This window comes from Perca fluviatilis, chromosome 13 (assembly GCF_010015445.1).
Source record: "Perca fluviatilis chromosome 13, GENO_Pfluv_1.0, whole genome shotgun sequence".
NCBI lineage: Eukaryota > Metazoa > Chordata > Actinopteri > Perciformes > Percidae > Perca > Perca fluviatilis.
In genome coordinates this window covers 18,196,065-18,211,456 of record NC_053124.1, presented here as the reverse complement: position 1 = coordinate 18,211,456, position 15,392 = coordinate 18,196,065, and the positions used below count along the sequence as shown (strand labels likewise).

Here is a 15,392-nt window from a genome sequence, read left to right as displayed (position 1 = left end):
ATAATATTACTATTTTTGACACAATATACTACGACTTTTTTCGACATACAACTTTTTCGACATACTATACTATGGCTTTTTTATCACTTATTTTTGACATACTATATTATGGTTTTATATGTTATGGTATTATGGTTTTTAATTTTTCTATCAGTGACTTGTGGCTATGAGGTAAAGTTGTAGTCTCAAGATCCCAGGGTTGGCTGTTCAATCCTAGGCTTCACAGTCTCTTAATAAAGTATATAGTGTGGCTTTTTTTGACATACTATACTGTGGCTTTTTTTAAATCACTTTTTCGACATACTATACTATGGCTTCTTTATCACTTATTTTCGACATACTATACTATGGCTTTTTTATCACTTATTTTCGACATACTATACTATGGCTTTTTTTTATCACTTTTTTCAACATACTATAATATGGCTTTTTTTAAATCACTTTTTCGACATACTATACTATGGCTTCTTTATCACTTATTTTCGACATACTATACTATGGCTTTTTTATCACTTATTTTTGACATACTATATTATGGTTTTATATATTATCGTATTATGGTTTTTAATTTTTCTATCAGTGACTTGTGGCTATGAGGTAAAGTTGTAGTCTGAAGATCCCAGGGTTGGCTGTTCAATCCCAGGCTTCACAGTCTCTTAATAAAGTATATACTGTGGCTTTTTTTAAATCACTTTTTCGACATACTATACTATGGCTTCTTTATCACTTATTTTCGACATACTATACTATGGCTTTTTTATCACTTATTTTCAACATACTATAATATGGCTTTTTTTAAATCACTTTTTCGACATACTATACTATGGCTTTTTTATCACTTTTTTCAACATCCTATACTATGACTTTTTCAACATACTATTCTATGGCTTATTTATCACTTTTATGGACATACAAAGACTTATCACTTTATTCAACATACCATAATATGACTTTTTTGGACATACTATACTATGGCTTTTTTTTTATCATTTTTTCGACATACTATACCATGACTTTCTTATCACTTTTGTCGTCATATTACTTTTTTCGACATACTATACTATGGCTTTTTTTATCACTTTTTTCAACATAGTATACCATGTTTTTTTCCATGTACTATACTGGATAGCTGGAAGGTAAAATTGCTATCTCTTAACCACAAGATTGGCTGTTCAATCCCATGCTTTGCTTACCACAAATGAAAGTGTACCTGTCTGTCTATTTTGAAATACTATGCTATGGCTTTTTTATTACCTTTTTTTACATACTATACTATGTTTTTGTTTTTTGTTTTTTACATACTATGCTATGGCTTTTTTATCATTTTTTCGACATGACTTTCTTATTACTTTTGTCGTCATATTACTTTTTTCGACATACTATCCTATGGCTTTTTTAATCACTTTTTTTTCAATATACTATACCATGTTTTTTTTCCACATACTATACTGGATAGCTTGTAGCTGGAAGGTAAACTTGCTGTCTCTTAACCACAAGGTTGGCTGTTCAATTCCAGCCTTCTCTTGCCACAAATAAAAGTGTACCTATCTGTCTATTTTTAAAAACTATGCTATGGTTTTTTATCACTTTTTTGGACATACTATACTATGGCTTTTTTATGACTTTTTTCGACATACTATACTATGGCTTTTTATCACTTTATTCAACATACTATACTAAGACCTTTTTATCACGTTTTTCGTCATACTATGAATTTTTTCGATATGCTATGACTTCGTTCGACATACTATAATGTATGTCTATGACTTTTTTACCAATAAAAAAAAACTTAAAATATTGCACTTTTGTTTAATACATTATTGGTATTATTCAACATTTCAATGAAATTCATGCTAATCAAAACCATCCCACTTGTCCAACAATTCTCACTACTTCACCTTCTTCTTACACAGTTATGCCAGCAATCCAGTTTAGCTTTAGCAATTTAGCTTTTCTAGTTATTACTTTGTTCTTTAAAGTAGCAATCTCAAAGATTTTCATTTAAATAAATGTCTGTTAAGTCGCTATCTATCGACTAACGAGGTAACACAATGGTGATTGAGCCTATGGCCCACTCATTAAAGTATTGCAATGTTATATATATATATATATATATATATATATATACACACAGTTCGTAATGCAAATAAATATATATATATATATATATATATATATATATTTTATTACGAACTGTGTGTCTGTGGTGACATTCTTGGTAAAATATTTGTATTACAGTTTTTCTCCATTGTATACACACTCATTATCTTCTTCTTCTTCTTCTTCTTCTTCTTCTTCTTCTTCTTCTTCTTCTTCTTCTTCTTCTTCTTCTTCTTCTTCTTCTTCTTCTTCTTCTTCTTCTTCTTCTTCTTCTTCTTCTTCTTCTTCTTCTTCTTCTTCTTCTTCTTCTTCTTCTTCTTCTTCTTCTTCTTCTTCATCATCACAGTGTCGTCTCCGGGTCACAGGAGCCGGTCATCCAGCCTCAGTCTGACAGTGGAGAGTGCTCTTGAGAGTTTCGACTTCCTCAACACCTCTGACTTTGATGACGAGGATACCGGAGACGATAATGCCATCCTTAGCAACCCCCCACAGAGGTCTCCACTTTTTGATACAGACGGAGAAAGGATCGGGTGAGTAGGAGACGGCATAGAGTCTTTTTGTGTTTGCTGACATTGACACTAAGCACATTGTTATTGTATCATGGGGTTTGACTGCTGTTTGGAAGTGTGTGCACTGAAATTGAAAATAAAGTGTTGTTGGTGAGGTATCACAAACAAAAAAACCCAGTAAGAGCTTAAGTAGGATACTTTGTACTTTGCTTGGTTTAAAGGTAATTAATGCCTAGCTATTCATTCATAAAAGTAATGTGTGCAATCAATTCACTGCAAAAACACTTGGACAGACAATCTGCATCATCTCAAGCACTCGATTAAAAAATCCATTTTATAATAAGTAAAGTAGATTATGGTTCTGTGTGATGCTGCTGCCACTCGGTGGTGACTCTGAGTATGTGCCTCTCAGTGGACAGCATCCAGAAGCCAGAGGGCACCTTAGTGAAGCCCTGACGGAGGACACCGGGGTGGGCAACAGCGTGGCAGGAAGCCCCCTGCCACTCACCACTGGAAACGAGAACCTGGACGTGGCGATCGTCATCCACCTGCAGTACTGTAATCACCTCATACAGGTAGAGCTCCTTATGACATCATGTTTTGGAGTATAAATGATAAACAAATAGTTACAGTTGACATTACCAGTTTACTGCAACATGCCTTTTGTCAGTTGTTGACCAGTGGGATGGGTGTGTGGCAGCGTCGCAGTCTTCTCCTCAAGCTGTCCGGACAGACTCAGTTGTTAGAGGAGCTAGCAGAGATCAGTGCGGACAGACTGGGAGCCATTACATCTGCTGCTGATGGTAGGTACCAACAAGTGGAAACCAGTTTGGTTTATTGGTGTATTATTTCTGTTTACCATGCAATGTATCTCAAGAGTAGTAATCTTGCAGTGTATACCAATCTATGTGTTATTATTTAAGTATTTTACGAAAGATTATTACCATGCAACACAATGAACTCTCTGGCTTGAGGGTTTGTTGTGTCTGACCTTCTGTTTTGTTCTTTTCTCTCTCAGTTCTCCCGGGCCTCGCAGAGCGCCCACAGCTGATGACTCTGTGGTCAGAGTGCAGCGGGTCTGCAGGACTTTTCCACACCACACTGGACAGAGTGTTCAAACACATGAACCAGCGCTACACAGCAGTGCTGCAGGAGAGACACCCACACAGCGCTGACACAGGTTGGATCATCCCTATTTCCTTTCTGCAAAAAAGCCAAAGGTTGCACTTAAAATCACATTGTTTTCTTTCTGTGTTTTTATTCCCTGTTCAAGTCACTTATTTGGTTTTAATCTTGTCCCTGTTTCAACTTAATCACTAATTTGATTTTAATCTTCAGTCACATCAAGGATATAGACTACTGCTAATATAATGTTAATAATGCTGCTGATGTGGTTAAAAATCATTAAAATACTCAATTTCAGAGACTAAATGGAATAGTGAATCCATAGATATGAAACCGATCTTCACAATGTATATGTAGATACAGTTGGCTCAAAATTATTTTCTTTGACTTTAGATTTCTTTCCCTTCTCTCCAGTGATTGGTGTCGTAGTGGGCGAGATGGTGGACAGGAGCGATCTGGTGGCAGCACACAACCCTTCTGCCGCTGAGCTCTCCCAGGACGTCCTGACGGTGTTTCAGTTCCACAGCTACATCTTACAACATGAAGTGCATGAGATGGAGACGCATCTGCTGCATCTGGCCAGAGAAGGTGAGCAAAACACTTTTTAGTTTTAGTTTAACAAATTATCACTTTGGATTTTCTGTCCACAAGCACCTCAAACTTTACACAATAGATAGTAGAGAGAGAGAACACAAAAAACTGGCTGATAAGTGTGATTGTGAGTAAGGAAAAAAAGAAGAAATGGCTAAACTATGAAGTGCATTTTTACATACAACTTTCACTACTTTTTAATAACCAAGTTAAATTCCTGGATCTTTTAGAATACAAACTGAAAAGATATCAAAGCAAATTTCATGTCAGGAGTACAGAAAAGGTCCCTATGCTTTATGCTGTACAGAATATGTAATGGTTAAACCTCTGACGTGTCTGTGTTTGTGTCGTACTCAGAGGTGTTTGCAGAGGCTCTGTGCAGTGGGGATTATTCTCGGTGTCTAGCAGAACTGAAGGAGGTGCCTGTGTCATCCCTGTGGCCGAGAAATGACACCCTGAGGGCCCTGGCCTGCCTGCTCACTGCAGAGGACCCTCAGGTTAACAAGGCGGCAGCTGACTACATCTCTTCTGCATCAAACAGCCACTTCAGGACCAGAGTGAGTTGTGTGTGTGTGTGTGTGTGTGTGTGTGTGTGTGTGTGTGTGTGTGTGTGTGTGTGTGTGTGTGTGTGTGTGTGTGTGTGTGTGTGTGTGCAACATTTCAAATAGTGATGCCACAAGTCATGAATGTTAATCTGCGTGTTAACAGGCAGTGGAGTGCTACACCCATGCGCTGTCAGAGGCTGGAGTTCAGAGCCAGAGGGCAGCCTGTTCAGCTCTCAGTTGTCTGCAGGTCAGTGGCCTCTTACATCATCTTCAGTTGTGATACTGTGGAAATTTGGAGCTTGTTTAGGACTCCATTTGTGTTCAGACAAAATTATTATGAAGCTTCATTAGTCCGAGTAAGTCAAATTGAATGTTATCTTTCAAAAGTACGGTCTTCTTTTGGCACAAAATTCCTTGTGTGCTTGCTTTGAGCCCCTGTGGAAGATACTTCATGGTAGTTGCATGTAGGTTTGTATCCAGGACACAGCACCAGAAATAAATCTACACCCAACTGCCAGGACGAAGATAATCACTTGATTTGGTTGATGAGACTGCTTCACATTAGCTTCAGCTGAACTTTGAAATGCATTTTTGCAAACAACAAGGACATTATGGATCGGAAGAATGATTACAGCAAACGATTATTCTTCAATGTGACATAAACAGAAGTTATCTATAGCTATGATGGCTAAGAAATTATGAAATGTAACCGTGTCATTATGTATGTCATTACAAAGAGTAAATAATTCTAAATCAGCCTGTCATTGTGTTGTCTATGTGCTTTGACAAATGCCCTTTTCACAGAGCTTGCCTGTGTTTCTGTAGGCCGTAGAGAGCATCAAGGCGGTGGTAGCACTGTGTGATTCAGCTGATGAAGAGCTTCGCCATGTTGCCATAGAAACCCTGCTCACATTTGGTGAGTAACACATTTATGGAAAATCAAATGTTGCTCAGCTTGGTCTTTTGCTACACTTCTACAAATATCTTGCATTTTATACACAGCTGCCACAAAGTACCTAAGGCCATAAAGTATAAAAATATGAATAAGATGTATATAAATGTGGTACAGTATAATACTGACATAACATTTCCCCCTACTGGGTCAGGAAAAAGATGTCTCAGGGATCTGAGTATGACATCAAAAAGATATGCTCTATATATCTATACCTATCTATCTATCTATCTATCTACAGTGCCTTGCGAAAGTATTCGGCCCCCTTGAACTTTTCGACCTTTTGCCACATTTCAGGCCTCAAACATAAAGATATAAAACTGTAATTTTTTGTGAAGAATCAACAACAAGTGGGACACAATCATGAAGTGGAACGAAATTCATTGGATATTTCAAACCTTTTAAACAAATAAAAACTGAAATATTGGGCGTGCAAAATTATTCAGCCCCCTTAAGTTAATACTTTGTAGCGCCACCTTTTGCTCGCGATTACAGCTGTAAGTCGTTGGGGTATGTCTCTATCAGTTTTGCACATCGAGAGACTGACATTTTTGCCCATTCCTCCTTGCAAAACGCTCGAGCTCAGTGAGGTTGGATGGAGCGTTTGTGAACAGCAGTTTTCAGTTCTTTCCACAGATTCTCGATTGGATTCAGGTCTGGACTTTGACTTGGCCATTCTAACACCTGGATATGTTTATTTGTGAACCATTCCATTGTAGATTTTGCTTTATGTTTTGGATCATTGTCTTGTTGGAAGACAAATCTCCGTCCCAGTCTCAGGTCTTTTGCAGACTCCATCAGGTTTTCTTCCAGAATGGTCCTGTATTTGGCTCCATCCATCTTCCCATCAATTTTAACCATCTTCCCTGTCCCTGCTGAAGAAAAGCAGGCCCAAACCATGATGCTGCCACCACCATGTTTGACAGTGGGGATGGTGCGTTCAGGGTGATGAGCTGTGTTGCTTTTACGCCAAACATAACGTTTTGCATTGTTGCCAAAAAGTTCGATTTTGGTTTCATCTGACCACAGCACCTTCTTCCACATGTTTGGTGTGTCTCCCAGGTGGCTTTTGGCAAACTTTAAACGACACTTTTTATGGATATCTTTAAGAAATGGCTTTCTTCTTGCCACTCTTCCATAAAGGCCAGATTTGTGCAGTATACGACTGATTGTTGTCCTATGGACAGAGTCTCCCACCTCAGCTGTAGATCTTTGCAGTTCATCCAGAGTGATCATGGGCCTCTTGGCTGCATCTCTGATCAGTCTTCTCATTGTATGAGCTGAAAGTTTAGAGGGGACGGCGGTCGTCGTAGATTTGTAGTGGTCTGATACTCCTTCCATTTCAATATTATCGCTTGCACAGTGCTCCTTGGGATGTTTAAAGCTTGGGAAATCTTTTTGTATCCAAATCCGGCTTTAAACTTCTCCACACCAGTATCTCGGACCTGCCTGGTGTGTTCCTTGTTCTTCATGATGCTCTCTGCGCTTTAAACGGACCTCTGAGACTATCACAGAGCAGGTGCATTTATACGGAGACTTGATTACACACAGCTGGATTCTATTTATCATCATTAGTCATTTAGGTCAACATTGGATCATTCAGAGATCCTCACTGAACTTCTGGAGAGAGTTTGCTGCACTGAAAGTAAAGGGGCTGAATAATTTTGCACGCCCACTTTTTCAGTTTTTTATTTGTTAAAAAAGTTTGAAATAGCCAATGAATTTCGTTCCACTTCATAATTGGGACCCACTTGTTGTTGATTCTTCACAAAAAATTACAGTTTTATATCTTTATGTTTGAGGCCTGAAATGTGGCAAAAGGTCGAAACGTTCAAGGGGGCCGAATACTTTCGCAAGGCACTGTATATACATATATCTATATCTATATACACACACACACACACACCTTGGATATATATACCTTTTGTCATGTTGGCTATTTGCCTGATGACCCAGTTGGGGTGAAGGGTTGCCTTTTCTTAGCCATATGTGGATGCTTTTTTCAATGATTTGTGCCGTGCCTCACTTGTCTTTTATTGGGACCTAATGCTAAACTGTTTTGACTGCAGGGATACCATTGCAATCTGGGTGTGTTTTAGATAACCCTTGTGTTTGTGGCAGGTGAGGAGGGGCGGCTGGCGTACGAGCAGCTGGACACGGTGCCGGGGGAAATCTTCCGCCTGGGCACACGGCGAGGAAACGCTGTCACTACTGCCTTCTGAGCCATCGTGCCACGGAAAACATCACACACGACATTTCAGCCTGACCTCCAAGGACAGCACTGCCCTTCCGTCAGCTACACCCCACACTTCACAGGGCTGTTAATGACTGATCACTTTATTATTCTGCTTTTTGGCACAGACTTAAGGATCTCCACACTGCCACATTAAATCTCTTTTCTTACTGATACTGCCATCTATAAGGATTTAACACCAAACAAACTGTCTTAGCTACAAAAGACACACAACCTATACCCCTCCTGCACACACACTTAACACTCCGCTTTCCTCCATCATCTCCACGTCCAGACCCCCTACCCCCCCCCTCCCTCTCCCTGCTTTCTGAGCCAGGCAGACCAGTCACTAGAGTTTAACTGGAGAGCACAAATTTGACTGGACACAAAGCCGCTGCAGCTGCTCTAAAGACTGTGGAAACTAGAATTTGAGCATTGCATCTTCACCCTTCACATAACCTCTGTTCAGCAAGCCACTGCACACAACACTTGTATCACTTACTCACAAATTAATCATCTTGATTGTTACAGTCAGTTGTGTCACGCAATAGATTACATATGATCTGTGTATAATCACTGTTTATCGTTAGAAATGTTTTCTGGCGCTTTTGGAAGATTTGCACTGTTGTAAGGCATGTAAAAATGGCATATTTTACACAGCCGGTGTAATATATGTGCTTGTATTCAAAATATATATTTTAAGTTCCGTTTTCTAGTACGTTCCATTTTAAGTTTCAGGGATTCTTGTACGATTGGAAGATGTGTGTTTTGTGGCAGGGAGGACCATTAATACGTTGAGAATGGCTTTCTAAGAGGAAATGATGTTGCAGTTTAAAAGCCCTACTTTTACAGCAGTTTACAGTCCTGAACAGATTTTGACCTTAGCCATCTATCAGTGGAGGAAACTGAAGGGCAGAGGTGAAACAGGTCAGCTCAGTGGCCACATTTCACTCACTGAGCAGTTTATATCAGAGGTTTCTCATTATTGCAGTTAAACAAGTGCAATTTTTCTGTACATACGTTACTCTTTTGCACCTAGCTGACATTTGATAAAGTCAGCTTTAACCATTTGAGCCTTGATGTGGTCGATTAGGCAGGTTTCCACTGTACACAATACACTCTTGTTATGTATTTTTCCTACCAAATACAGAGCAAGTCTAGGGCAATACATTGGTTTAGGATCGTGATTGTGCACTTTCCTACAACTGTACAGAGACGAGGATCCTTTGGGTGGAGTAAAGGCCTTTGTTTTTGTTGTTTTCTTACTGCACATTCATACAGTATGTGAGCTAATGGCAGAATTAGAAATGTATGAGAAGCTGCAGAATGAAGTGTTCAGTTGTGGGTCGGTTTTATTTCCCTCCATCCTAACTGTAATGTGGAAAAACTGACCCAAGGTGAGCACCTAATTCCCTTTTCTCAGTGTAACTGTACTACTGAGTCTTGTGCTAGTGCACAATGACAAACCTCACACACCTTATTTATTATTAACTTGTAATTCTAATATTCTTTGGAGTTATACTGTAATTTGCAGATGACAGTTTAATGTAAATGAAATGTATATTTATGTTATATTTTGGATCAGGTCTAGTATTTTAAATATTGTTTATCATTTAAAAAGGCTTCCATGTTATCATGCAAATTATCTAATGCTTAACTTTAATTGGATTTTATTTTGAAGGAATTATATTAGTTGAATTATTTTGGAGAAGTATAAGATTTGCTAAAAGTTTAATCATATTATAGATTTCTTTTCCCTAAAAAGGTCCTGAACATAAAAGGGACATATATTAAAATGTTACTTTAATACTTAGATTTACTGTAACCAAAGGAAGAATTCATTTTTAAATTTTAATAAAAGATCATAATTCATAAAGAATGTATTTTCAATACAACATTTGCATTTTGGCCAGAATACTCAGACTTATCTTTATAAGCACAACTTAAAAGAGACAAACCCATAATATATGAATCTTATTTGGTTCTAACTGCACAGTCCAAAAGCCATATTGATTAAAAGCAAGTGGTAATATTTTTTATGAAATGTATTTTTTCTTTTGTATTATAATCTGTAAATGTGTGAAGTTGTTACTAAAAGCTGAACATGGTGTTACATTTTTTTTTTCTTCTTCTATACAGCCTTTTGCAAAACTAAACAGTTACTTTTCTTCTATGATGTGAATAGCATTACAGTATTTTGGTATCTAATTCATCCACTTTTTTTTTTTTTGAGTGAGCTACTGTACTTTTTTTTAGAAACTTGCAGTTTACCAATGTAGTCTAGTTGATTCATTGGCTGTTCAATTATTAATCACCACAAAGTACAAGTTGTCAAAATGTGCACATTTAATTATTTAGAGACTGGTTTTAGGAATAACTTTGCTGAAATTGATCATTTTCCATCTCTGTGGTCCATAGCTTCCGTACTGATCCATTTAGTTGCATACTACACTTCTCCATTGTGGTTAGGGGTATGTCCTCTGCTCATCAAAAGTTGCAATAAAGTTTATTTTTGCATAGTTAAAACTACAAAATTGTGGATTTTTAAGCAAACCAAAAGTCTTAAATGTTGGTCAGATGTCATTCTTGTGTTGTGTGTTTACATTAAGAGTTCAGGTGACAGATTGTCACAGAAGTGGAATACATGTACAGTAAATGTTAACTGTACAGTTTTGCTTTGTCAGATTTTACAGATGTCCAAGGACAACTTTATGGATGGTTTAAAGTTTACATTTTGTCATCCAGATGTTTTTGCATTGAAAAGTGTAGAGGCTATGGGTAGTAGATGGATATTACAGTAGGTCATTGTAATATTAGAGAAAAAATAAAACTAGCTATGAATTGCTGGTTTTGGCCAATACTAAGAGTTAAATACCTAGGTTATAATACAAGTAGTGATCACTGTGGTGACAAGTTTGTTTAACACCTTACAACAAGGCAACCCATCCTCAATAATTTCTGCTAATGTTAAAATTGCACCTCCCATTTTAGTGTCTAGATCCAGTTCTGTATCCCTGATTGGAGTAATATGAAAAATTGGTTGAGCGGTGCCCAAGGTCATCTGCTATAAAGGACCAAGACTTCACCAGGCACTAGGTTTTGGACCATTCAGGCTTTTCTGCATGTTCACCCAGTCCAGACCGCTCAGATCCTCTGGCACAGAAATCCCATAAGCCATTTTATGCATCTTAGCCACTTAGTAAAAGGCAGCATTCAGGAGACCAAAAATGTTTTGATTCATCTACAGAGGTAATCCTTCACTTGTTCAGAAGTCCTTCAAAAAATTATACTTCCAGTAAACTTATAAAAAGAACAGCAAACAAAAAAAATAAAATCTGCATTAACACATTTAATCATTGTAGATTGTAGAGTTGGATTTAGTAGTCTGGTGGGCACAGCCAGTCAAGAGGAAAGTTTTTAAAAAGGTTTTATTTTACATTAGGCTTATGTACACATCTGAGCTATAACATTGCACAATTTCAGTGTAAACAAACTCTTCAAGGACATGCTCAAGACCACATCTGGCAGTGAATGCAAAAATCAGTTGGAAGAAAAAACAAAAAATAAAAAAATGTCAATAGGCTTTTCACAGCACACCTTTTGACTCAGGAATTTCACCGGCGTTACTTTCACATGGTTGTCAATTCTCCTATCAGTTGGTTTCTGACAGTCAGGTAAGGGGCCTGCGGGCAAGGGTAAGCTGCAATGCTTAGTGTTATTCCCTGGATGCAACAAATAATGTCCCTAGTACATTGACATTGGCTCAGGTCTAGTCAAGTGTCCCCAGTAAGCCATCTTTAGAAACGAAAACGTCAGCCATCATTAAATTACACCTGTGCTTTTCCTGTCTAGTAGAAATGTCAGAAAAGTAGCTTGGTATTAAACACCCCTTTACTTAATACAGCAAAGCCTAAAAATACAACCAGCCCCAATCTGTTCAAGGTGTTAAAAAAAAATTATATAAAATTGCAGCGTTCAAAAACTAAGTACATAAACTATTACATTAAAGGGCCAATTCAGTCAAATGGATGGCCACTTGTTGCTGCCAAAACATCCTGTAGCTAAAATCTGCTGACCTGTACAACTAGTTCAAAGTCCCATGAAATAAAGTTGTCAGTTAATCCAGCTCTCCTGAGGGTCCTTGTTCATGGTCTGAGGTCTCTTCCTCAGAAGGACTCCGGCTGTAATCAGAGTCTTCTTCCTCACTTTGACCTGCCACTTCACCGTCATCATGCTCATCCACATCAAGAGCAATCCCCCGCAGTTCCTCCAGATTGTCTGGGCTCTTCCCAGTCAGCCTCTTAAAAACAAAGCATGATACAGTACATAAAGTAGGTTCCTCCATGTAGTCTAGTTTAAGACTTATTATACTGCTTCTTGTGATAGTCCTGAACATGTGACAAATGGGAAATATAAATGCTGGAGTAAAGAATATAGCACAAGAAAATATTCAGCATGAAGCCAGGCTCAACTTTAAACCAGGTCATTACCAGTGTAGGCCAAGCTTGTTAATGTTCTTGTGGGTACAACATGTCACACCTGACATCTACTCTGGCTCACTGCATCCAGCGCATCTCATGTACCGGATGTCATCCCCTTCCTGCATCTGGGGCAGAGCACCACCCAACACGATGGTGATAGTTTAAAGAAATACAAACAAGAGTTTGTCTTTTCTCCCTAGCCCAGAATCTTTAGTCCAACTAGACTCTAGTGCCGACTCACTGACACTCTGACATTAACAGTGTAATACCAGTGTTCTTACCTCAATCATATCAGCCATGTACTGTACATGTTGTGCCAGCTCCTGCAGCTCTTCATTTTCACACTTCAGCTGTGTTATCTGTTCATCTTTGGCCTCAATGTCTTTGTGTAACTGGTTTAAAAATAAGAAAGCTTTAAAAAGAAATGCATTTTACAGACAATAGCACTGTAATCACTAGCTAAATAAAAATTGTTTAGGCAGGAACAGGCCCGCTTTCAGATTTACAAATAATCCTCCCAAATTAAGGGGAGGAGTTTATTACAGTTTGCACCTCAAAGTAAACAGATTTCAATGGAGGTCCTTCAGTTTAGCTACAAAGTTACTCCTGCATTTCCTGTGCCAGCTAACGAGTCAGTGGGAGCGTGGGAACAACTCAATTGACTGCTAAACATTAACCAACTTAGTGATTAACCCACCTTCTCGTTCTCCTGTAGAATATTGTACAAGGCCTTCCGACGCTCCTCAGCCATTTCTTTCCAGTAGGAGGAAGGAGCCGTTTCTACAACAGAGACATAAATTTCAGCTCAAGTAAAGGAGAATTTGGGGGGTAGATATCCACAATTTTGCAGTATTTAGTGCAAAGATTTTAAATTCTTACCTACAACCATAAGTTCATATGCTTCATTGGACATGCCATCTTTCAAACACTGAGTTTCTTCAGTTTGTGTCGATTTAACTTCAGCCTTCACCCTCTTCGGACCTCTAGTTTGTTCTGTGCTCCACTGTTTGCGTTTTGGAATTACCTTTCCCACCTAAAGAGAAAAAGTTAAGAATTTTTCAAATGTTCAATAAGCAAAGGCTATATGGTACTTGTAGTTGGAACAAGGCTATAAAGAATTGATCTAATGCAAACAATATAAAATTTATAAAAATAAACCACACACACCACAAGAGTGGCTTGTTCAAAGTTGTTGCATACCTGAGTTGACCTTCCCAGATTTATTTTGCCAGCTGAGAGTTGGAGGACCTGTAGAGTTTGCCTGTGGGGTCCCATTGCCTTTTGAGATGGTGTAAAAAAGCTCTGAAAGATAAAAACTTCAAGTGTTACCTTACAGCAAAGTAAATCAAATCACAGAGACAAAATGATTAAGGAAAGAGCCTAAACTCTTCACAGATGCATTATGACAAACTCACATTGAGTCACACTGAAAACTAACATGACCCATGTTCTCATTTTCAGAGCCTCTATTCACAAGGGCTTAGCATCACTTTACTTTAGTTACACTGTCACCATGGGAGAGGGGGCATAGGTGAAGTGGCTTAACATAACACTGCTGCTATGTGCAACAGGCCCACAGGTGTAGGAACAAGGGCAGGGCCCAAATTCTTACAGCCGTGGGAAAGTTTCTCCAAGGCTCATTACAGAGCTGCCAACATGCTAACTTGTTAATGTTTGCCCACAGCTTCACAACACTGCCAGTGCGTTTTTCATGCCAATAAAAGTTGATCTTTTAGAGATTTTGAGCAGGGCGAGAGATAATGTATTTAACTCCTTTGGAGTTACAGCAGTGTATAAATCAAAATACTTGTTCTTTGTCCAAGTTGCAGGAGATAAGCATTTTGCTGTGCTTGCATTTAAAACCTTCATTTTACACATGTGTAAGCACCAGTGACAACAAAAAAAATAAACTACTCATTTCTGTAATCTATAGATTCATGAGTTTATTACGGAAAAATTGAGTCATGGCCACCATTTACCGAGAAAAATAACACTAAACGTGTGGTTCCTTCCTCTTTTCTGCAGGAGGTATAACCTTCCTTTCTTGGGCCTACAGATACTGACGTTACCAAATGTCAATTAGGCTAGCTACATGTTCAAGTGGCGTGAGTGACGAGATCCTCCATCTAGAACAATGCCAAGATATCCTAATTACTTGTGTTTACCCCTTGAACCTCAGCCCTAAACCGTACTCAAAATGTCACACATTTGAAGGAGCGCATTTCGAAACGGAAGACCCATTACTCACCTTTATATTCTCATTAGACCTCTGCTGGCTGTGTTTCTGCTTTCCGCTGAAACTCATTTTTCTTTCAAGAGACCTGATGGGAAATAACAACTTTACATGCAAGTGTCTAGAAAGTTAACTTTACACACTTGAGGAAAAACACGCCAAAATAAGCTAGCTAGTTTAAAACTTAAGAGACATGGTAATAGCTTAGTAACGTTCGATATTTAACGCGACATTCGTGTTAATTCTTATGCGCCCTCTTTAGCTTGTTAAAAGACAAATGTATAGCTAGCTAAATGTTTCGCCACGTCTAGAAAAGTTAGGAAGGTTGGTAACGTTACAAAAGGCCAACTGACTTAGCTAGCTAGCTACCTAACGCTAAAAAAAAATACCATAATTTCAGCGACCACGGCTAAGGCTAGCACAAAGGTAATTGATGTTAGCAATACTAAATGAGCAGCAGGTGTGGATGTGATTCCACTAAGGCAATATTAAAGTCGATAGACGTTAAGTCGACTTACCGTTGTAACAAACGACTTATGGTTGAGACTGCTATTCTGTTCTCCGAGAATCTCGCGCCAGGGGCTTAAATACGCCTACTCCGTCACGTGATAAAGATCACGGGG

At 38.5% G+C, this 15,392-nt stretch overlaps 2 protein-coding genes across 2 annotated transcripts in view; one reads left to right on the top strand and one right to left on the bottom strand.

The window, feature by feature from the left end:
- ripor2 (RHO family interacting cell polarization regulator 2) overlaps positions 1–10,581 on the top strand; it is a 60,388-nt gene extending 49,807 nt beyond the window's left edge. The window contains 10 exon segments of the mRNA XM_039820158.1: positions 2,447–2,453; positions 2,456–2,630; positions 3,022–3,184; positions 3,310–3,412; positions 3,628–3,789; positions 4,149–4,322; positions 4,683–4,882; positions 5,034–5,117; positions 5,696–5,786; positions 7,944–10,581. Coding sequence (XP_039676092.1) covers positions 2,447–2,453; positions 2,456–2,630; positions 3,022–3,184; positions 3,310–3,412; positions 3,628–3,789; positions 4,149–4,322; positions 4,683–4,882; positions 5,034–5,117; positions 5,696–5,786; positions 7,944–8,044 — 1,260 coding nt within the window. The 3' untranslated portion in view covers positions 8,045–10,581.
- An 883-nt stretch (positions 10,582–11,464) lies between these two features.
- On the bottom strand, positions 11,465–15,392 carry gmnn (geminin DNA replication inhibitor). Its single transcript, XM_039820159.1, has 7 exons — positions 15,288–15,392; positions 14,785–14,857; positions 13,737–13,838; positions 13,416–13,569; positions 13,234–13,316; positions 12,818–12,928; positions 11,465–12,355 (listed from the first exon to the last, which is right to left on the bottom strand). The coding sequence occupies exons 2-7, from the start codon at positions 14,839–14,841 to the stop codon at positions 12,173–12,175; spliced, it is 690 nt and encodes a 229-aa protein (XP_039676093.1). The 5' UTR covers positions 14,842–14,857; positions 15,288–15,392; the 3' UTR covers positions 11,465–12,172.